The sequence below is a fragment of the Hippocampus comes genome, unplaced genomic scaffold, assembly GCF_001891065.2.
Source record: "Hippocampus comes isolate QL1 unplaced genomic scaffold, H_comes_QL1_v1.1 scaffold249, whole genome shotgun sequence".
NCBI classification, from domain to species: Eukaryota; Metazoa; Chordata; class Actinopteri; order Syngnathiformes; family Syngnathidae; genus Hippocampus; species Hippocampus comes.
The window spans coordinates 537773-561218 of record NW_017805035.1 but is presented as its reverse complement, the minus strand read 5'-3'; the positions used below and the strand labels follow the sequence as shown (position 1 = coordinate 561218).

Genomic DNA, 23446 nt, shown 5'->3' with positions numbered 1-23446 from the left:
TTGCCTTTCTTGCCCAATTATCAGCAATTTAGAACATTTTGAAGTGCATGCAGGAAATGAATTCTATTGTAGAAAATTAGAGTAAATGGCAATGTTTTCGCAAGAGAAGATGGCGGCTAAAGTGAGAACTCACTGTGTGACATGTAACACCCCCCCCCCCCAAAAAAAAAAATGGTGGAAGGCTTTCAGCAGCTGCCTGCCACTATGCTTGAGGTGCCACATCACCATCTGCTGGCAAGAATCGGGTCAACCCAGCCGAATTTTGACAAATGAAGTTCAAGGTACTTTCAAAGCATGAGACACAGACTGATATTTCCTGCTTGGAGTTGGATCTGAATTCCCGGCAATGAAACTGAAACCACCAGTCCGAAGCGTTGCCTAGGACAAGACATGCTGGCTCATGGTCGCAAACACTTGAGAAAACTTTGAAACGCTGTGGTGCGTTTTGCATACCAACAAGTTGTCCACCTGCCTGCTGGCAAAATGTCTCATTTGTGGCCACTCTACCTGAAGAAGGAGACAATCTTTGGGGAAAAGTGGTGCCAGGACGTTGCTGTAAGAGGATGATAAGTAATGGCCTAAACCTCGTCTTCGGTTTAGAGAAACCCTTTCTGGTTTGACATAAATATCTTCTCTCACGCACCTTTTAAACTGGTACATGTAGTCCTCCCAGTCCAGAATTTCGACATTTTTTTTTCACAGGAATGTCTCTTCTTTTTGAAATAGGGAGAGGCTGCTCTCCGATGTTGTGCCATGTGTTTGTGTGGGGGAGTTACTTGAGCTCTCCGAGGTCGAGGTCGCCGAATTCCTTCATGCAATGTATTGCATGCCTAACAACATTGCTCAGTTTGCATCTGGGGATTTTCTTTGACAAATTGGCAGCAAAGTAAAAGACCACAATATTCTGCCGCCTGTTTTTTTTTTTTTTTACCCTTAGGCCCGCCCCTTTTTGTGACCAGCCTGAGGGGACAAAACAATCAGAGATAAATAGGGAGACTCTACAGGCCATAGCCAAAATTTTGAACTGACGAGGCCTTTTGGATTAAAAATTAAATCTCTTCAACAAAAATGAATAGTCCGCTTACCTATTTGTATTTGTTTGGGTTTTTTTTTGTGTGATTTAATTTTTATAGCCAGATTGTGCATTTAGTACTATTTATTTCATCACCAGACCTTGTCTGAAGTGAACAAGTCTGGAAGAAAATGCCAATGAAGGTCAGACGTCTCGGACCAGAGAACACACTGCCCTTTGGCGCTGCTTGTTAATGATCCACATCCAACCTTTCCTTCCTGTACCTGCCCCCCAAATTTTTATTCCTGAATTGAGAGCAAAATATTCATGAGGAAAGATGACAAGCGGACATGTTAAGGCAATTAAATCTTGTCCTCAAATCTCAATGTTTCCTCAAAAGTACACGCAGGCATCTCGCGGCCATATTGACGTTGCTGATCCTGATTTGAATGCCAATTGTGTGGCAGCTATTCACAAACAGCGACGCAAATGCGCAATATGATCACGAAGCTATTCAATAAACAAAGGTGTGGACAGAAGGATTACGCAAGTCGAGCAGTCGTGATTCAAAACTGATCAAGATGAGATGAGCTGGATATCAAAATAACAAAACAGGGCGTTGACTCAAATCATTGAAGGTGTGTGTGTGAAAAAGGAAGATTGGGCGAAAGGAAGAAAAAGTTGCGACTTCACACGACTTGCTATCGTTAACATTGATAGTTTTCATTACCATCTGCATTACTGGAGTGATGTTGAGCCAGTGTAGGCAATGTTGCCAACTAATCTTGGCTCTCTATTTGCCACATTTTTACTTCACTTCTATGGATATCGCGCCGCTTATTCTGGCGTGCACGACTTGGCAACCCGGCGGCAGTCAATTACAGACGTACCGATATACATGGAGCCGATCTAAAATTCTCTGTAAGCAGCGGAAATATACGTTGTTCTTCACAGAGGATAAAGAATATACACCTATTTTAATATTACGGTTTTTAAATATCCTCCAAACACACTGGCAATGTGTTTATTTATGACTTTGTGATACGTGTACTGTGTTTGATGCTTCATACAGCACTGCTCATGATTCACTTGGCTGTTCACATTCACAGTGGTATAAATTGTATGCACAATAACATGATATAGTATTCTGCTTGTGTACGTTTTCCATGCGACACACAATGCTGCGGACCATTCTTGCTGCTCGTCACGTAAATTAAGTGTCAATTTATTATGCTTCTATAGTTGCTTCTATAGTTGCCCCTGCACCGTTGGTCTGTTTTGGGTTCAATTGTAAAATGCTTTGAGATATGATGTATTGATTACATACATTGTACATTCCAATATACAATGCTTCAGACTGTGATTACTGCTCAAGATCACATCTGCACATACTGTGTAGCGTAGTAGTTATTTATGTGTCTCATTGGCTGATGCTGTAAATATGAACATAGATATTTATATCATACTTGCATGCTGTTACTTGTCACTGCGCTGCTGTCAAAACTGGAATTTCCCCATCGTGGAGCTGATCAAGGTTGATGTGAGCCTTTTTTATTCTGCCAATTGATCCATCCCTTTTCCCTCACCAACAAAAATTTTCACAGGGAAGGTTGGGAAGAATATTTTATTTTCCTCGTGGTTTTGTGATGAATGCAGTCAAAAATCAATTCGCTCCAAAATTAAAGCACATTTTGCACTACAAGGCCTTAGTTCCACTTTCAAGTCGTCTAAGTCAGCAGAGTGAAAGAAAACAAGTCATGGTTTGGAGGCCGTTCCACATTCCTGAACACCGCACACACAATACACACACACACACACACACACACACACACACACACACACACACACACACACACACACCACACACACAGACGAGGCAGAGTGAGCGCATAAGGGAGTTAGCTCGGGCCAATAGAAACAAACGGGTCGGACACACTGGCCCGATTCAAACGTGCCACGCTGAGGAAGAGGAAGAAGCCCCTGACCATTCTTCAGAGGAAGTGAGTTTCAAATGCTAAACATTTTGATCCACGGCAAACATTCTCATTCGCGTTGTTGTTGAATGGATGCTCGAGTGATTCAGAGTAGAGTTGCTCAACTGGTGGCTCCAAACCAAGAAGTGGCTCACGGATTGACCCCTTTTGGGTGAGTTTTGGGAGGGGTGATAGATAGCTGTGCGTTCCTATGACTACTTTATGTGCAATGTTTATTTTGGTATCTTAACTGCTGGTAAAAATAAATAAATCAAAAAAATAATTTTTAAAATCGTGTTTGTCGAAAAATGTACGGACAAAATTAAAAAAAAATAATATGGAGTTTAAGGGGAAAAAATAGCTCAAATTCTGCTTTGTAATTTGAAAGTTTACAGACAGTTAATGTGAAAGCCAGGAAGCTGAAATTGGGAAAATGACTTATGGACAGCCGATATAAGCAAAGAATAGAAAATATTTTTTTATATAATTTTAAAACCAGAACACAAAAAAAAACCCATAATACAACAGAACATAAAATAGAACAATATTTTGATGTGTACATTTTTCAATGGAATCCTTTTCAGTCTCAATGTAGATTTTTGGTACAAGTACAAAATGTGATGGCAGTATTCTGTTTCTAAACTATACTTGTCCAGTTTCGCGCCAGTTTATGCTAAATATAGTCAGAGAAGTAAAGGAATTCTGTGACCGGGTGAGTTCACAACCTTCAGTTGATCTTTGCGTGACATAGTTAGGCTTGGATTGAGCAACAAGTCAGCGCCCCCCCCCCCCCAAAAAAAAAAAAAAAAAAGCGGAGCTAAAGCTCGAGGCAAGACAAGTGCTGACTGGGCTTCTTTCAATCATCAGTCGCCATCGTAACAACATCGCAACAACGCTGTGTTGCAAGTTTACGTTTGCTAATCGATGGTGCTAAAAGATATTAGCAGCCAAAAAGCAACAGGTTGCTGTTTGTTACCACATGCTGCTTTATAAAAGGTTAGCTCGTGACTCACACCGCTGCTTGCGCAAGAAGACAACACACTACATTTTTTTTTTTTTTTGGGAGAGATTGTTATTAGAGTGGTTTATATGACACATGATACAAGTATATATCTACATTTGTGCGCCTTCAGTGACGAACCACATGGCAGGCAACACTGAGCCCAACAGGAACAAAAGCAGCGTAATTAAGAACATAGCTAAACTCCAGAAACAATCATCCCCTATAGAGTGGACAAAATATACGCTGTAAGCCCGTGAGTATGATTGTATGCTCTGTTTGGATGTGTGTTGCGGCTCTTGTGTGTTAAAGTACCGTAAGGTTGAGGCAAAGTTCCGTTAGCACATCTATGTCTTTTCATATTACATGTTAGCATGAAGATAGCAGATTTTTGTTCGACAAAAAATTAAATTAAATAGTTTTACAGTTGAGGAGCATCCCTCTGTGGCCATGGTCCCGGTAATATGTGTTATTAACCCTTTCATGCACCCTGTAACCTGATAACATGATAAACTGTCCACTGTAGTAACCACTGTCCCTGAAAGGGGAAATTCAGAATTTTCGCAATTTTCCGACATTACATGGCATATTTTTGAGTTTTTTAAACCCTGTGCGTCATAAAAAAAAAATACCGCCTATGTACGGATTGAGCCAGTCCGATTATCGCTATCGTTTTGGCAGCCGCTGAGTGCCGTTTGTGTTCTGTCACGAGATGCACACATCACTTGCTCACCTGGCTGGTCACTTTTTGTTGAAAGGGAGAAATCAAGTCTTTTTTTTTTCTTAATTGTAAAATGTTCCATGCAGCACCACAAGTCTAAATGGGGTATTCTGATTAATAAGTGCATTTGTGGCTCAGGTAATGACCAATCACGGAGCAATTTGTGAAGGTCACATGACCAAACAAAAAACAAACAAACAAAAAAACTGTTAATTCAATTAACTTTTGAAAAGTTCAAAAATGTAAGATCATAAAATGAACAGATTAACTGCACAGCTCAATTAGTTAGCGTAATGCCGTACCCGCTCGGGTCCAAAGTTTCCAACATGTGAATACATCGGTGCCTTTGTAACATATACTGCCCATGTAGGGATATTTTAGCGCAAGATGATAAATATTTCCAAACGTAGCTAATGTTGAGCAGCTACATGTTAGCACCTGTTAACTTTCATCACAGTCAACAGCCATCTGGACCTTTTCTCTGCATCATCTTAAGAGGTTTACCACGTTGTTGCCGCCACAACATCAACGCCACAAGGCGCCTCCGCCTTGAGAAGGAGCAGGGCATTTTGGCGGCCCCTGGTGGCATTACAGTAAAAGCACAAGTAGTTAAAATAGGTGTGTTCCTCTGTGATTTATTTTTGTCATTTTGTATGGAAAAACCTGCGGCTCGTCGAGGTTACAAATGTCGATGTAAGGATTGGCATTGGGTTCATTGGAAATAATCTCAGAAGCTTTTTTCTTTTTGTTTTTTTTAGCTGTCTTGACCTGGCATCTATCCACAGTGTGAAAAAAAAAAAACAATAGTTCACGTGACCTAGTTTCTTCGAGTCTCATTGAATGAGGTGCAGCAACATCAATGTGCCACTCAGATAAAGCCTGACCATTCTTTCTTCTGATAAATGACGTTAGAAGGCGTTCAACTTCCTCCATGTGATTCAGTCTTGCCGCGGCTGCTGTGCAGGTTAATAACAAACCAGGCCAAGGCCACAACATTGATTCATCTCCGGACAGGAAACACTTTTCCCCTTTAAAAGTATTAATATTTCACAAAACGTCGCTCCATTCCCGAATACTTTACATTCCCCTGTTAATCTTTTTTTTTTTTTTACACACTAACAACCAAAGCATTTCAAGCAAAGTAGAGACCAAGACTTGAGATTTGAATCATCGGATGAGCCTTTTACACGGCAACAGCTATAACAATTATAATTCCAAAAATAATCACTCACTGAACTCTTTCATGACATAATGAACCTTTCACAATATATATTAAGCTGGAACAGGCTAACCAAGGAGAGTACCAAGAGAATTTTTTTTAGCCTTACTGACAACACTTCATGAAGTACTTTTAAGATGACTGTCGACATTGCACCGTGTAGTTTAAAATATGAAGTCACTTGACCCTTACAAAAAGCATAATAAACTGACTTCAAGTAGTTTTTAAGAACAGTATTAAGATACACAACTGGATTCAATAAAGCGGAACCGACCAGGTGGAACACAATTTGTGAAGTTGCTTGATCACAGCTTTGTTGTGATTTCCAAAACAAAATATCCCATTGAGATTTTTTGGAATGATGGCGTTTACAGACCGCTGGCATCATAAAACCCACGGACATTGTTTGAAAGAACAGATTTGCAATTTTGATGCCCGTAATTAAAACATTAAAAACGTCTGAGCAGCAGGCTAAGTGGGTAAATATTGTGCAAATTGGGCACAGTGTGAAGTTGTCCAAAAATGTTCGACATCAAAACAGAAAGTCGCTCAAAAGAAACTGAATAAACAAGAGCTCAAATATAGCCGGCGGGCTATTTACATGTGAGGCAAGTTGCCATGGCAACTCACGGCGGGTTCAATTCTCAACCGAGAAAATACATAATAAAACATTAATTAGTCCAACAGAGACTGGTCCAAATTTTGCTTTCCAAATTTTTTTTTTGATCTGCATCACACTCTGGATGATGCTTTCGAGACATTTGGGGCCTGATTTACTTTGATACCAAATATGGAGCAAGCATTAAATTGCAAACAGATCGAGCACACAGATAGTGAGTGTTTTGCACATGACCTCCTACGCAACTGGCAGCAGGCGTAAGCGTGGTGGAGAACGCGTTATTTAGATAAGGCTCTTGCGCTTCTTGTCTTTGATAGTCTCCACTTATTTGTCAGAAGACCACAAACGCAAAATGAACTTCGAAGGGATGGAAGTGGAAGTGGCAAAAGAAATCCTGGATATTTCACCAAAACATTTCGAAGCCTTCAGAAGGCGAGTAAATCGGGACCTTAGCAAATCTTTTTGATGAGGTCATTAAATGCATATGCGCATCGATGGGCGTGTTTGCGCGCAGACAGACACATGCAAACATTTTATGGGAAAGCTGTAAAACTTCCTGCACGTGATTTCCGCCGACTCACAGGCCAGCAATATAAAGACAGTATGAGGAAATGTTTTGATAGAGTGTGTTTACACTCTTGAAGCGGGAACCTGAAGGTATGTGTGCGCGTGTCGATCAATGCAATTGCTTTGATTTTTCTTTTTTTTTTCCCATCAGGAGAAAAGTTTTAAGAAAAATATGGAACGGCGTACTTTTCTCCTTGTCCGACTGCTTCGTTTGTCACTTATTAAGTCAGCGTGTTATTAAACTGATTTGACGTGATCTTAAATACTATTAATGATGCAAATGATGATTACAGGAATATGAATATTCTGCATATAGAATTTTTTTTTTTAAATGGAGTCAAACAAAAATATATGAAAAGAGTAAAAAAAAATTTTTTTTTAAAAAGGGGGGGCCTCATTACTAAATATTGTGCATTTTTTTGGGGAGATTTTAATAGATGGCGGGTTAAGATGACTAACTGCAAAATAGTGTTGAAAAAGAATCAAAAGAGAAATGAAATGAAGCAAAAACAAAGGGGGACAAATAATGAAAGCTTTGAAATGAAGCAAAAACAAAGGGGGACAAACAATGAAAGCTTTGAAATGAAACAAAAACAAAGTGGAAAAAGCAATGAGATGATGCAAAGCCCTAAAGGACACTAAGGTGCGGTGAGTCATCATCGGAGTGGGCTGAGCAAACATTTAAGAAATTAAAAAAAAAAAAATCCCCTTCTCATAAACAACATATCCGAGCAACGCACAAGCTCAGACATTATGAAGGGAGACAAAGATAAGTAGTTGCTCATTTAACGGATAAATGAAAATGCTCAATGTGGCAATAATGTTGAGAGAAGGACGACTTTAGCGCCGAGTTTAAACAGCACTAAAATTCTTGACGCGGCTCATAAACACCGTTGTCAGGGCATGATTTCCTGTCGAGTGCACTTGTATTGTTATCAATGTTTTAGAATCGGCATTATGTTGTCAAAATCTTTTTTTTTTTGTTGTTTTTTTTTGCTGCTGGAGTGCTCGAGAAAGATTTCCACTTCATATCAACGCAACGGGTGATAAAGTAAATCATTCCCGTTGAACAGTTCCATTGCATCATCAATCAATTGCTCTGAGAGTCAACTTGGTGGTGCTGTATGAAAAGCTTTTTGAGGATTTATTCCATATCCTTGATAGCCAGTTTAAGGTCCATATACTAGTACGCTCTTTGTCCTCTCTCAAGAGACAGCTCTGCGCATTCGTAGAACGAGGGTCGACTACAAATGTGACACTGTCTTACTAGCAATTTTTTTTTTCCTACTAGTGACTTCCACGACTGTGACACATTTCTGCTCACTCGTAGGAGAACAACAAAGCAATGTTTCTCGTGAGGCAACACTGCACTAGTTGACATCGGCATGCTACAACTAGTAGTACCGGTACTTCTACTGAAGCGCTAGTTATTAACCCTTTCAGGGACAGTGGTTACTACAGTGGACAGCTTATCAGGTTATCGTTATTTGTTCATGAAAGGGTTAGCTCAGGGGTCGTCAAAATGACCAAGTTGGTATCAAAGATATTGATATCAGACATTGAGCTGTTCAGACGGATTTCCATAAAGCTAATATCCAACTTAACTCTTTCATTCCACAAGACGTACTTGTACGTCTTTTTAAAATTAGGCCCCGCCTACCAAGGACGTACTTGTACGTCTAAGTCTTTTTTTTTGCGTCATAGAGAGGAGAAGGGTCTGATGCAATCTGTGAATGAGATTAAGCCGTTTGCATTGTAAATAATGTAAAAAAAGCGACCAGTAGGTGGCAGTGGTGCCTCACGTGCTTGAAATGCACGTTTTTACATAAAGCTCTTTTTCTCCGTTTTTTGCCCAGGAATCGCCATTTTCGTGAAACTTCGCCATTTTACAATGCCGATTGCTGAAGAATAGAAAAATATATTTTTTTCCTGCTGAAAGAAGAGACTCCAAACTTTATTTTGGTAGGCTCCATGTTTATATGGCATTAGAACCAAATATACTGTGGGCCTTGCAAGATCAGTCAAAATCCAGTAAAACGCTGGGATTGAGGGGGTTGCTCCAGTGAAAATGGCTGGAATTGAATGAGTGAAGGACATGGTAGTTGACAAAAACTGGCACGAGTGGGAAAAAAAAAAAACCATAACTTGTTGGACTAGGTCTTGAGCACTTATAGTGTTTGTCTTAAGTAAATCGACCTAAAGCTGGATATTAATTATATCAAATAAATGCTCAGAGTGATTTTATATTGTGGCAGTTTGACTATTTTATATTTACCTTAAGGTTGGCCAAAAGCAGCACAGGTTGAAAAAAACAAAAAACGTCACAGTCGTTCTGCTAGTGCTTTGAATTGTCTAATTAGTGAGAACAAAGTGTGTGCTACTACTTTGTACGCTGACCTTAAGCCGTATATCAAGGACATTGACTGTCTTTTTTTTTTTTTCCACAGTTGCCGAGTAGTTAAAACAACCACAAAAGGCTTCATCCAACACAATCGCATTTTAAAGCGTTCAAGTTATGACTCAAGCATCATCATCAAATGTTACACAAAGGGCCCAACCTGTCCCAGCCTTCATTTCAAGATCTGAAAAATGTCTTGCTCATGAGCGTACCAGTAACAGGTGCAGGGACAGCTTCCCGCACCTGACGCTGAGAGCTGAATTATTATTTTTCAGATGAATGAATGAATGGTCTTTTTTGGACTGGAAAAAGTTCCAATTGTTGTAAGTATGAATGTCTTGCTTCTTTGCTTTGACAGGTGAGTCACAATGTTGTGGAGCTTCATCGTCCTCGGTGCCGTCTTCAATGCCGGGCACACGTCGCCAACCCAGAGACCATCGACCCGAAGCGGAGCCATGGAAGGGAGACCCTGTCGCTTCTCCAACGCGGGCCGCACGGCAGATTGCCTGGGCGGGCAACTGGAGAGTGTCCCGTGGAGATACTTCCCGTCCACACTGGAAGACATCGACCTGTCCTACAATAAACTCCAAGAAATCCATTCGGAGGACTTCCGACGTCTCCCTCGCCTCCGTGTGCTGAATCTGCAGTACAACAACATCTCGCGCATCGACGACGCTGCCTTCGGAAACAACAACCTGCTCGAGCATCTGAACATCTTCAACAACTCCCTGAAAGAGATTCCTGCCTCGGTTCTGACGTCTCTGCTGAACTTAAAGTATCTCTACATGTCCAACAATCTTTACACGCGTGCTACATTATCCGAGGGATTTTCTAGGCTGACTAAATTGAAGGTTCTGTCCTTGGGTGGCCCTCTGGTGGAGGGTCTAAAGAGGGAAGACTTTCGTCCACTGATGAAGATCAAGTTACAAGGTTTCGCTATCAAATGCTCCACCAATTTAAGTTACTATGAGCCTGGAAGTCTACGTATTGTCCAAACTGAACAGATGGGCTTCGACGTGGCCATCGACCAGCGGCCTGGCACTCTGCTTCACATGCTGCAAGACCTCGCCAACAAGAGCTTCAGTGCCCTCCAGTTCCGCAACCTCTTCGAGTTCACATACTACACGGGAGACGAGGACATCTTCCAGGGTTTAGGGGACATCACAGTCTACCAGTTAGTCTTCCACAGAGGAAAGTTCAATGAGAACCTCTTGAGGATGGCCCTGACCAACCTACAAGTCGCCCCTATAAAGAGGGTCCGGTTCCAGTACATCGACTTTGCACGCTCGCAAAAATTCACCGACAGCGGCGCCAAATCCAGCATCACCGACCTGAAGCTGGAAAAGCTGGATCTGTGGTAAGCCGTGCTGTTTAGGTTCAGGATAAAGTGGACTTACAAGTACCCCAACTTAGTTCAAGCTACGAGGTGCCACTCGTTCGCTGGTGGCTTTGTGACTAGTAAATCTCGACATGTTTAGCACATTTGATACATTTGGTTCAAAACTTGTACATGTGTGGCTCCTGATGTCTTTCAGGTACATCAGCAATCCCGACATACTGCGGTTTGACTGGCGCTTCACTTGGTTCAACAAGGTCAAGCAGCTGTCCATTGGTTACGTATACTTCAACTCTGTCCCTTGCGACGCCTGGGTGGAGATGAGTGGTGTGGAAATCCTGGACGTCTCCAACAACCGCCTACGGGATACCTACATATTCAACCAGCTGTGCGACTACCGGGGCTCCATGACCAGTCTTCACACCTTCAACATGAGCACCAACGAGCTGACCAGCTTGAAAGACTTGTCGGCACTGACCAGGCAGTTTCACCGGCTGCAAGTCTTGGATTTCAGTCACAACCAGCTGGGATCCGTCGAAAGCAGCCGGGGCTGCATCTGGCAAACGAACATCACCACAGTCATCGCTCACCACAACCAGTTTACCACAGAAGCCCTTGCTTGTCTGCCCACCACTGTCCACTTTTTGGACCTGTCCTCGTGTAACCTAGACCAGCTAAATGTCACATACTTCGAGAAGGCCATAAACCTGAAGGAGTTGCTTCTAAGCGACAACAAAATCAAGTTCATCCCATCCAGGTGGGAGAGTCCGTCGCTGTTCAGGCTGGCTTTGGACGGGAATTCCTTTGGTCTCATCAGCAAGGAATCTTTTCAGCACATGCCTGGACTCTCTCACCTGAGGGCTGGGAACAACCCCTACCACTGCACCTGTGAGCTTCACGCCTTTATTGAGGACACCAAAGGGCGGGTCAACCTAACGGACTGGCCCGAGAACTACAAGTGCTACCACCCAGAGCAATTCCTCAACACTGTCATATCCAAATACCTCCCAAGCGAGGTGGCATGCGACGTCAGACTGGTCATCATCATCAGCGTCGCCACCACCACGGCGGTCCTCCTCATCCTGATGCTCATCTGCTACATTTTCGACCTGCCGTGGTACACCAAGGCCACTTATCAGATCATTAGGGCCAAATACAGAGCACACAAGGAGCGAGCTGCCGGAGAAGCCGGCCCTTTCGCCTATCACGCCTTCATATCCTACAGCCACTGGGACGCCGACTGGGTGAGGGAGCAGCTGCTGCCATGTCTGGAGAACAACCGGAACCCTTACCGACTGTGCATTCACGAGAGGGACTTCATGCCAGGACGTTGGATCATCGACAACATCATCGAGAATATTGAAAGCAGTCACAAGGTAACGCAGTGCTGTTGTGCAAAGCCACCATTGGCTGTGGCGTCCCTCACTGTGTGATAATAGAAGAACTATTTTGGGGGGTAGTGGTCTTCTCTGTCTTCAAAGAAGTACCAGACATTTGAGACGATAGTGCGCTAAAAATATAACCATGACTTTTGGTGTTTAGAATATTAGGTAGCAGATTCGATTTGCTACCCCAATACAAACTCCTGAGATGAAATAAAAGGTCGCGCATCTCAGACGTCAAGTGGCCTTTTGTCAAGTTGGCACCATGCCTTGCAGTCCAGTTCAGCCTGATAACGTATGGTTTTAAAGTGATAAATAATGATTTGGCTTGCGCCTAAAGGTGCCAAAAATAGGAGGAAAAAAAAAGAAACAAAACGGAACCAAAGTGCAGTTCAATTTGGTGTTAATACATGGTTCTCACATGCTATGTGGAGTTCACAGAAAAGGAATGAGAAGCTAACACTGCGGTCAGTTTATCTTTCCATTTGGAAACAAAATTAGGGGAGCAACGTCGCCACCCAGGGGACAGTTTCATGACAGCCCTTTTGTAAGGAGCGTGACTCAAGAGGACATCCATCCATCCACATTATATCACGTGATAGAAAGCTATTTTCCTCATTAAGAAAACACATTGGAAATGTTGTTTTTTGGGGGGAGCTTAGAACAGATGAACGGCGCTTTGATTGCTTTCAATCGGGAAAGATGATTTGAGTGTTTTGACGTTACAAGCGTGGGCATGGAATGAATTTAGATGGTATCGCACGGCACCACTGTAATTTTAGAGGCAATATACCACAAAGCTTTCAAGGATTATAAACATTTTTTTTCCTCGTTTCTCTACGCAGGTCATATTTGTGCTGTCACGGCATTTTGTCAACAGCGAATGGTGCAACTACGAGCTGTACTTTGCTCAGCAGCGAGCCATGGGCAAAACGTTCAGCGACGTCATCCTGGTGGTGAAGGAACCCATCGATCCGGGTTCCTTGCCCAGTAAGTACTGCAAGCTGAAGAAGATGCTGAGCACCAAGACGTACCTGGAGTGGCCTCAACAGGCCAACCAGCAGGCTTTCTTCTGGGCCCAGTTGAGGAGCGTCTTGGGCAAACCCACCAGGCATAGCACCCGGAGTAGGAATTCCTCCATCGGGGGCCACTCGCTGAAGGAGCCTACGGGGCCGGAAATGGCCGATCCTGATGGAGGAGCGGAATACGTTAAAGATGAAATGTTCAATGGAAGACAAATCCCTGTGGTGGCGTGAGCCCCTTGGTAAACCAAAACGCCTGGACACAAAAGGGCCCACGTGAACACGATACTCGGATGCTGAAAAGGTTCGACCCCCGCTGTGCACTTGGTTGAAGCCGCCAGTATGGAAAGCTGTTTCAGCATTCATTCGATATCCTTAATTTCCAGCTGAAGTGCTGCATTTTAGCTACTATTTTAGTACTTCAGGAGGAGAACTGGTCACACGTAGTTGTCAAATAGTGCGTATTTTTGCATCACTAGTAATCTGTAGTTGTTCTACTTGTAGGCCAAAGTTGTACGGTGAATGATGACAAAGAGTACTAGTACTGCACATGGACCTTAAGCTGGATGTTAAGCAAGCTGTATATTTGAAATCATGAAAGTATAAATGCTCCAACGGCGTTATGATTCGGATGAAAACCATTAATCGCCCCGTCCTAGTCGAAGTACTGTTTACAAAATCATAGACGTCTTTATAAGTGTCAGTCGTTTAAGGATCCTGAACAGAAGCGCACTGCAGGCCTACCTTAACGAATAATTGTAAAATGCTGGACATTTTATTTTTTTTTTTTACTGTCTTCTTGAATAAAAAATGTGTATAAAACAATGTGGTGAGTTGTATGTCTAGCTCAAGGTCAAAAAAATCAAAAACAAAAAAAAATGCACCCCTAAAGACTTTGTACTACCTTGAAAAGCAATGCAGTTTGAAAAATAATATAGATTTTCTACCACATTGTCCAACACACTGATGGCTACATATTTGCATGCCAAAATTTACAGATGATAAATGTCCCTCAAAAACATCAAAGGTGATAAAATATTCTTTCAAATCCCTATGTTAAACTGAATCATATAGCTTTCTGTGATTGTGCCAAATTTAATAGAAACTGATCAATTTGCCCACTCATTTTTGGCCTAGTTGCTTGTGCTCTGGCCAGCATGAAGGCTCAGATTTTGACCTCTTAATTGGTTTTGCTATGTTTGAATGGCAAATGTTTAAATTTAACTCTGGGATTGCTTTATGTATTGGTATTAAGAAGTTGGCAAGAAATTGGCGCATTTTGACCTATTTTAAAATTCAACACTTTCTTCATGTTAGGAAAATTATACTTGCAGAACATATCGCCGGAATATGTGTTATTGCTGATCCCAAGTAAATGAATTAATATTTAAATACACAAACTGAACGTGTTGCCTAATGTACTGTGGTGGGCGGCACCAACCTTTAACCAGATGTGTCAAAAATATTTAAAAAGTTTAAGCTTTGGCCAAGGAACACTATGCCTATATTGCTATCGCCAACCATGGTTATCTTAATTAGCACCGAGGTGGAGCTAATAGTTAATCAATTTTTAAAGAAACTAGCAGTCGATAAATACTTGTACTTTCTATGTCTGATGTCTGATCGAAAGTTTCTTACTTTCCACGTAAGTCCTTATCTCCACGCTAGCTTCGTCTAGCAGTAGTCACTACTGAAATTGAGTGTACCGAAGGAAGCACAGCAGCAGCGTCTCCAGTGACATCAGAATAAATGTAACTGTCGACGTGTTTTTAAGTGGAAAAAGACGTTCCGAGGTCGTGAACTGAAAGTGTCCTCTCCCTTCCATTCATCTGCGCTGCTTCGCTGACGTGTCGTACCACAAACGGCCAAAGGGGTCGCCGTTGTCACTCCAAAGATTAATCAGGTTCCGGTGGAAAGAGTTCACAAGCGATGAGATGCCAGCTGGACGCCCTTCAGCTTGTTAACTTCGCGGTCAGGTGAGTTTGGATCTCTTTTTTTCTTCAGGTAAAATAATAGAATAACCCTTTTTTTATGGAATTTCAAAACACTTAGAGTGTTGTGAATTTGTTTCATTTGAGCTTGTGTTATTTGTTGGAGGTCACAGGATTGGCTTCTCTCTTAATTCTCCCAACTTCTTTAATACAAATTAACAAATTGGAATAGATTTCAACGCAGTCTAAACTTTAATAGAAACGTAAGCCTATTTCACATAGACATTTCCGAAAATAGCCACATTTAGAATCAAAGAAGATGTGTGCATTTATTTTACCTGTGCTGACACAAAGAGAAACAGCCTGGGATTATTACATCAAGTCCACACCAGTCTGGTGTGATGATAGAATTGCTTTCAACGCAACAGAGAGTGGGAAAAGTGAGTGTTGGGTGTTAACTTTTGAATCCCTTTTTTTTGCTCATGTCCTGGAGTACCGTGCTGACAAAATACAGGTGTGTTTGTTTTTTTGTCAGAGATTTTTTTTGAATGTCAAAGGTTGCACTGTTCCAAAAAAATGTTGGGTGAACTCAAAATTGCCGGGCACCAAACTTCGCAAACATTTTAAGTTGGCCGATTCAACGAAATGTTTTCAGTTTTCGGTTGAAAAAAAACTAAATACTCAAGCTACAGATTGACTGGAAAAAAAAAAATCTCAAGTTGACTAAAAGTAATTGTTCTTTACTTCCCACCACTGCTCTGCACCTTCATGAAATATGTAAGGAGCTGAAAGTGAATTGAAATCTTCCGGGGGTGTCCAGGCTGCTCAGCATGGGGTTCACTTTGCTGGTTTTCCATTCTATTATTCTGAGGTGATGTGACTCCTCACCACCGCCCCCTACGTTGTAGCGTCTCAGGTGTCACTCGGTGCCAACCAGTGGAGAAAATGTCTCTTAGGAAACCGCGTTGCTGTAAGAAGAATTGATACCACTATTTATATTCCTCTTTAGACAGTTTGAATCCTGAGATATTTGATAATACCATTACGTCTTGCAGTTGTGACGAATGGTTTTATTTTAGTATTGTTAAAAAAACACAGTTTTCTGAAAGATAGAACAGGAATCAGGCTGGCCCTGAATTGCGCAAATCCGCATATAATTGACAAATGCATTGATGTTATTTTGAGGCCTCAAAACATAAATAAATAAATAATAATAATCCGTATCGGTCAGGCCGTAGTTACAAACTGAAATTTATGGCAGGACACCTGAAGGACACCGTTGCTTATTTCTCTTTGCTCGACGTGCCCCGTTGCCCGAAGGCCTCGTGACTTGCTTCGGTTGGGGCGGGGCCCCAGGAACTTGCCAGACGGCCCAATGCTTACGCTTCCGTCACCAATCCGAGAAGACTTTCGTTTTCCATTTTTTTGTAGAGCACAATTTACAGTCACCCTGCAAAATAGATGATGAGTTCTTCTCATATGTCGATGGAATCAACCACCCTGCAAGTTCTGGCAGCAGGTTGTCTGTCAAGCACAGAGTTTCTTGAGTAACGGTCTTCTCTGCTCAGCTCTGGTCAAGGGGTTAGTGGGCAGTGATGTCATCCCTGTTAACCTAAAAGTACCTCTGCACGTCTTACATGGTTCTTACTCCACCTGCCTGGAAGGTGTCAGGCTGGCAAATTGGTATCTGTGGCATAGTATCGGAGCATTTACACCGGGACATTGGTATGCATGCATCACGAGTGAGAACAGAACCATCTGATTGGTTGCACTTTGGCACTGTCCATCAAAGCCCTGTTTTTCCTGTGCTGGTTTGCAGTGTGAAAGATAAGCAATACATTCAAGGTGGTATGGCGCCTGGATTGAAAGGAATGGTGGAAATCCAGGAAATAGGTGTGACGTTTAACACCTGGCTTAAGCTTGGAAAAAAAATTTCGCCATTGGACAATGGGACGCTGACGTCATGTAATTGTCTGATTCCAGGATGCTGTGTTGCTGTGCGAAAGCATGCAGTCGCGGTAATATTCCACTTCGTTGGATTCTGTGTGAAAGGTACCGACACGGGGTGGGGGAGTGAATGGCGGCTCGGCAATTTCTCAGCTTCAGAGGTAGTTTCAGAGGCTGGGTGGTGCCTGTGTGAAAGGGAATACAGTGAACCCGCATTTGTCTCCAAGGATGCGTTCCACATCCATCTGTGAAAATCTGCAATTGCGAGAGCTCTTAGAAATATTTTTTTAATATAACTGTAATTTTATCCCTCCCCCACTTTTTTTTCACCATTTTATTTATATTTAACACTAATACCCCCTTTTAAAATAAATGGATAAATAATTGAGCTTTTTTTTTTACTGCCCTCTGCTTTCAAAGCTCATTTTGTTGTGCACATGTAAAATGAGGCCATCATAAATTTATTTGCGATCACAGTCATAAGGGCGCTCTGAAGGAAATCACAACTACGATGTGGTCCTCCACAAAAATGACCTTGACACGCCCCTCTCTCGCGCTGTTCATTTGTCACCCCCAGACTGTAAAACTGTCCCACAAAACAAAAATAATTGAACAATGTGGCTCTCAACGCAAATGTTAAAACAAACCATTTTATTTAGTCTCGTGAAAGTATGCTAGGTTCATGCTAATGCTAGCCTCATGCTAATTTAGTAGAATCATAGATGTTGCGGTAATAACTGGAGTTAGATGGGGGCAGGATCTTCTCCCCGCCATTTTTGGGGCGGGGGGAGTATCAGAGGCAAAACGGAACTTGTGTGAAAGGCAAGCGCAGAAATTTTGGACAAGGGTGGGGAATTTAACATTTGACACTCACTTGGCAACAATTTTATGCTCTGCCCCAGACACTGGCGCTGATGTCATCTGTTATTGTGTGGAAAAAGACACAATGGATTTACAATAGCTGCTTCATTCTCATCTTTTAAAGATTCACATGTCCAGTTTGGGATGCAAGTTTGAAATTAAAATGGCATCTGCGGCTTGGCGATTGCGGTGACAGTTTGCTGTTCATCCTCTGCCGGTTTGTGCTCAATTGTGTGTTTGTGTGTTGCAGGTACCGAGCGTGTTGACAAAATGAGCCGTCAGCTAGAAAAGTCCATCGAAGGCCTCATCACCATTTTCCACTCGTACTCGTCCAAAGAAGGCGACAAGCACAAGCTGAGCAAAGCCGAGCTCAAGACGCTCCTGCAGGAGGAGCTCACAGACTTCATGGCTGTAAGACAATTTAGGGGTCGACTTTCCGACCAGCAACTCGACTTTCAGGAGTTTGTAGTTCTGGTGGCGGCGCTCACCGTGGCCTGTAATGAATTCTTTGAAGGCTCCTGCAAGAACTAAACGAAAAGAAGAAAATGTGAAGTTGTTTGTTTTCTGCATCATAATAAAGTTGTTAAAACTGTCCAAAGTCTGTTTTCCATGTCGTCGTGCTTCTCGTGAGCTAGATGGCATGAAAAGAACATGAGTAGAAAAGCAGGAGAATAAGATTTAGTTCTGCGACGATGTGTTTTTGATTTGAAGATTCTTGGTCAGTGCAACAACTGACCAGGAGATGGCGACAAAGACTAAAATGACTCGACTTCTCGTGAGCTAGATGGCATGAAAAGAACATGAGTAGAAAAGCAGGAGAATAAAATTTAGTAATGCGACGATGTGTTTTTGATTTGAAGAATCTTGGTCAGTGACGTTAACTGACCAGGAGATGGCGACAAAGACTAAGATGACTCGGAAGATTTTTGTACACACGCACACACAGTCCACAAAAAGCAAGAAGGTCCTTCCCATGTATTTCCCAACCAAGTATAGCAGGCAGATGATGTGCCAAGTCATGTGTTCCTTCGTCTCGCATGTTTGCCAACATGGCGACAGGCTCAGTCTCACATGGTAAACGCGACTGCATGGTGTCGACACGAACAGGAAATATGCTCCCGAGTTCAATATCCTGATGTTGCAAAGTGTGTGCGCTAAGACCAGCTACTAAAGACAAAGTTGATCAAAAAGTTGTTTCTGAACACAAAACGCTTATGTTGATTCCCACAAACATTTTAACAGAATTAAGCGCACGCGTGTCTTTGTGACATCACCAGACAACTAATTTAGCAACTAACCAGCCCCCATACTGAGTTTCTCTGACCTGGTGGCTCGGCTGGGTGAAGATCCAGAGTTACTTTCAAGGAGCGGATGTGCGACACAATGCGAACCAGTTCAAGTAGAATTTGGTTGGATGCAAAAAAATTGTAAAAAAAATAAAATCAAATCCACGAGGCAGACATGCAAACCACTAACACACCATGTTGCTGAATTTTCAAATTGTGAAAAGGTCCTGTCTCTTTTAAATTTTTGCTTTGTGTTCTCGCTATCATGACGATGTTGATGCTGTCTTTTTTTGCCAACAGCAATCAAATCTTTGACTTTGTAAAAAAATAAAAGCAAAAAAAACAACAAAAAAACTAACAAAGGAATATATGGCAAAACTAGCTGGGCCCACAGGGCTGCGGCCGTTATCAGACGATACTCCGCGTGAAAGAGAGTTATCAACGCATCCAAGTTATTTGCACAGTTTTCGCCTAGTCGTGAAAGATGGGATGCGGACAAGCGTGCGATAGCGCTCGGGTCAATGTTTACCTCGCGCCTTCCTTATCCTGGGGTCCCGTTTGCTCTCCACCCAAACGCAAATCTCCCTCGCAGGATGGCAAAAAAAAAAACGCACCAACTCCAAACACAGGTGAGGCTGCGTCAAAGTCCGCCACGTAGGAATGCGGCCGGCTGCTGTGGACCATTAACCTTCTCCTGAGGGGTGAAATGCTAATCCCGAACGTCAGACAACATTGACTTCTTATCGTAGATTTCAACCTCCTTCCTGTTTCCTCAGCCGGCAGCTGGAGTCCTTCACCGGGAGAACCCCAATCATTCCATCAAAATCATCAACGTGAGAGCCCCTTACACACATCGTCACGGTGGAATCGGCCTTTGCACTTCTATGTGTATTCTAAGCTAATCAAAACCTTGCGGCGTGAGTCATCATCACCGAAACATGGTGCAACTTTACAACTTCCACTATTAGCAAATCGTTGACATTAAGAGTACGACAGCAACGTACGATTCCGGCGAAGTGTCATGTCACACGAACGCCGTGACCTGGACGCACGTAAATTACATCCATCAAACGGCTTGCCAAAGTGTCAAACTTAGTTTGTTTGTAACAAACATGATGAGCTCAGTTTTTCGGCATTGACCAAGAGACAGCGAGCGCCCTCCAACTTATGACGAGAAACTGGACGTGGCGCACACAATCACAATGTGGTGTACAGAATTTTAAAAAGTGATTTGAACAAAAAGAGATGAAGAGATGAAATTTATTTACATTGATTAATGAAATGATTGATTGAGTGTGTGAATGAAACTGAGCAGCCACACTTCTCTGTCATCAGCACGACCGCTGCCTGGATGGGCCAACGCGAGGACAACCAAGCCCCTGAGGCTCCACAAAGTGTGTGCGTGTGTGTGTGTGTGTGTGTGTGTGTGTGTGTGTGTGTGTGTGTTTTCGAACCCATGCACTGTCAGTAGGGGTTGAGAGGCCTGACAGCCACCATCAGTCTTTGCCCACACACATACATGCACATACGGACATGCGCCCACACACACACACACACACACACACACACACACACACACACACACACACACACACACACACACACAGAGTATATGCGTTATCAGGCACCGAGGGGCATCCTAATGGGTGAACTGTGACCCCCAGAAAGCGGATCCGGGCAGGGGAAGTTGACGAGGGGACACGGAGGCTAAGCGGGCGCCACATTACGCCGCCTGTCACTCAAAGTCACACCCCCATATGCCCCGCCCATCAGCCCCATCTTCCTCCAAAAGTGTCAAATGAATCCAAGTCTCGTTTGAGAGCCTAAAATCAATAGCGTCATTGGAGATGTATTTCGACACACGGTGAAATTTTACACACACGCACACCCTCACAAACACACACAGGGGACAGTTGTAGATTAAACTGGAGCTGCGGAGTTCTTTCTTTCTCTTATTGGAAGCACAAGAGAACATGACAACTCATCAACGTCATCGTCATCCTCATTCCCAACTTTGCATCAAACAAACGTCACGTCAGAGTGCTACGTCGTTATGAAGCTCCTCTTGTTGTCATTGAAGATCATGTTATCTATGTAAACCTTGGCTTCTGCTTAGCAGGCCTTCGTGGTGCTGTGTGTTTTGGTGTGGTGGTGGATTGCATGGTAGTCATCTGTGGGTCGCAACGCTCCTACAAATTTGGTGAAACAAGCATATTTGAGAGTAAATAAGAAAACTTCAAAATAAAATGCTGTTACATGCCATATTTTTGGTTTTTTTCGTAGTTCATAGCAACATTTTGGAGATCCATGCATTTTCGGATAAATATACGTACGTGTGAAAAAATGTTGCATGTGCTTTTGGAATGAAACATAAAAATAAAAAGATACCCGTTTTGTGGATAAAAGCAAATAATATAGACAAAAAAGAAGGTTTTTTGGGGTGGTAAAAATAAAAAGTATATCTAAAAATATTAAGACAATTTTTTTGTAAAACACCAACATATCTATAACAATTATGTGATACATGGTTTTTCATCTCAAAAAGTACAAATATATTTCAGAAAAGTTCAGGTCGTTTTATTAAAATAAAAACCAAAAAAACATAAAAACTTGTCTATGCATGTATTTATGATCGTAATGCAAAAATATTTTGAAGAGATTTTTTTTTACATAGAAACAACAACTATTGACAAAATTTTAGATACATGCTTTACTTGTAAAAACTAAAATGATGTAAAAATTTTGAGATGTTTTTCAGATAAGACTAAAATAAAATCATTTGAATTTGCATGCTCATTTCTTGTGAAAACAAAACTCACCAAATTTTGGAGATAAATGCTCTATTGGATTTAAATACCAAAAAAAGATACAAAGGAACTCTAAAAATGTTTGTATTTTTTTTCAGAATTAAACAAAAAATTGCTGAGAGAAGGTTTTTATGGGATGAAAATGAAAACCTTTAAATTCGGAATTTTCCTCTTTTGTCATCTTCATCCTCAGCTTTGCCGTGTTCGGGGTTACCTGCTGGTCATCGGACAGCGCCGCTCTCATTCATCACGACACATCACAACACATCTCGTCTTTATTGGGATGGGAGGAAGTCGTTAAGGCCTGTGAGGCGACCCGGCCGTGACCCGGCCACCACGCCGTTAAAAAAACCCTGACAGAGGTCAGCGATAAAGAGGGCGGGGCCTCCTGCCACCTGCGGCCAATCGCCGTTGACCTCCACGCACTTTCAAGGTTTACTATGTGTTAGTAGAAAGTCTTTTTTTTTTGTCTCGTGTCACCGATATGGGATAGATGCTTTTGAAAGCGATCGGTGAATTTGGCAGGATATAGACTGTATGAAAGGGGTTAGTTAAAAAACCAGGACAGGCTTATGAAGTTTTAAACATTCAGTTTTCATGATGTTACTGTGATTGTCCATTATCCTGTTTTGGGGATCCAAAATAAATCCTGAAAAATGACTAACATGCTGCAATCGTAGCTGATTGACTATAACAAACACAAAAATTACCGTTGAAGAAAAATAAATGCGTTTTTTGTCGTTGTGATAGGTGACGCAGTTCTAATTTTAACCACTAGGCAGCGACACACTCTGTTACAGAGCCTGTGTTCTGGACGGGGATTTTCCTTCATTCACCCTGCGTCACATTGTCACTCAATTTCTTTTCTTCCTCTTCGTTTATGTAGTCCGACCTTGTCACTGTATTCGGAACACCTCGCTAACATCCAAAGACCGGAAGAAGTGCAAAAACGGAAAGACGATGAATAAACAAGGAGAAATGGAAGTTTTGTCTTCCAGCAGAATGGAAAGGGAGAAAGATGGTGAGAAAAGGAGGAAGTGAAGAGAATGAAGGTGGGGGAAAAAGGAGAGAGGCGGGAAAGAGAAATGGAAGAGCGACGCTGTGAGCATCTGTTTCCTGTCTGCTCAGCAGCTGCGCCGGGGAACAAACGACAAAAGAAGAACGAGAAGGAGAACAAGAAGAAGAGGAGGAAGTACCGGTGGGCCTGAGAACCGGCTCTCACACACACACACACACGCACACACACAAACGTACACACGCACGCACACGTACACTCGGGAGTAGAATTTGTGAGGAAGTGCGTTAGTGGGCGCGTTAGTGTGCGCGTGCACGTGCGCCTGCCTGTGTACGCCATCAGAAGTACTG

The 23446-nt window shown here is 42.4% G+C and overlaps 2 protein-coding genes across 8 annotated transcripts; both read left to right on the top strand.

Annotated features, from left to right (window-relative positions):
* The first annotated feature begins 2865 nt into the window (after nt 1-2865).
* On the top strand, nt 2866-13590 carry tlr18 (toll-like receptor 18). Of its 4 annotated transcripts, none has more exons than XM_019863767.1 (4): nt 2866-3012; nt 9868-10866; nt 11045-12221; nt 13073-13590. In XM_019863767.1, the coding sequence occupies exons 2-4, from the start codon at nt 9878-9880 to the stop codon at nt 13481-13483; spliced, it is 2577 nt and encodes an 858-aa protein (XP_019719326.1). In that variant the 5' UTR covers nt 2866-3012; nt 9868-9877; the 3' UTR covers nt 13484-13590. The 4 variants fall into 4 exon arrangements, with proteins under 4 accessions (XP_019719326.1, XP_019719328.1, XP_019719329.1 ...); XM_019863769.1 differs by lacking the exon at nt 2866-3012 and adding an exon at nt 3054-3157; XM_019863770.1 differs by lacking the exon at nt 2866-3012 and adding an exon at nt 4119-4233.
* Nucleotides 13591-15080: 1490 nt separating this feature from the next.
* LOC109512209 (protein S100-A1-like) lies at nt 15081-18582 on the top strand. 4 transcript variants are annotated; one of them, XM_019863777.1, is made up of 3 exons: nt 15081-15225; nt 17164-17198; nt 18239-18582. In XM_019863777.1, exons 1-3 carry the CDS (start codon nt 15179-15181, stop codon nt 18517-18519), a joined length of 363 nt encoding a protein of 120 aa, XP_019719336.1. In that variant the 5' UTR covers nt 15081-15178; the 3' UTR covers nt 18520-18582. The 4 variants fall into 4 exon arrangements, with proteins under 4 accessions (XP_019719336.1, XP_019719338.1, XP_019719337.1 ...); XM_019863778.1 differs by having other exon boundaries at nt 15156-15225; nt 17164-17232; XM_019863776.1 differs by lacking the exon at nt 15081-15225 and adding an exon at nt 17051-17073 and having other exon boundaries at nt 17164-17232.
* The last annotated feature ends 4864 nt before the right edge of the window (nt 18583-23446 follow it).

Excerpts from the sequence above, each read along its gene's own strand:
- tlr18 (XM_019863767.1), top strand. The coding sequence starts at position 9,878 with ATGTTGTGGAGCTTCATCGTCCTCGGTGCCGTCTTCAATGCCGGGCAC. Across the intron at positions 10,867-11,044 it reads CTGGAAAAGCTGGATCTGTG|GTACATCAGCAATCCCGACA; the intron begins GTAAGCCGTGCT and ends GATGTCTTTCAG. Across the intron at positions 12,222-13,072 it reads ATATTGAAAGCAGTCACAAG|GTCATATTTGTGCTGTCACG; the intron begins GTAACGCAGTGC and ends TTCTCTACGCAG.
- LOC109512209 (XM_019863776.1), top strand. The coding sequence starts at position 17,052 with ATGGTGGAAATCCAGGAAATAG. Across the intron at positions 17,074-17,163 it reads GGTGGAAATCCAGGAAATAG|GATGCTGTGTTGCTGTGCGA; the intron begins GTGTGACGTTTA and ends GTCTGATTCCAG. Across the intron at positions 17,233-18,238 it reads CGTTGGATTCTGTGTGAAAG|GTACCGAGCGTGTTGACAAA; the intron begins GTACCGACACGG and ends TGTGTGTTGCAG.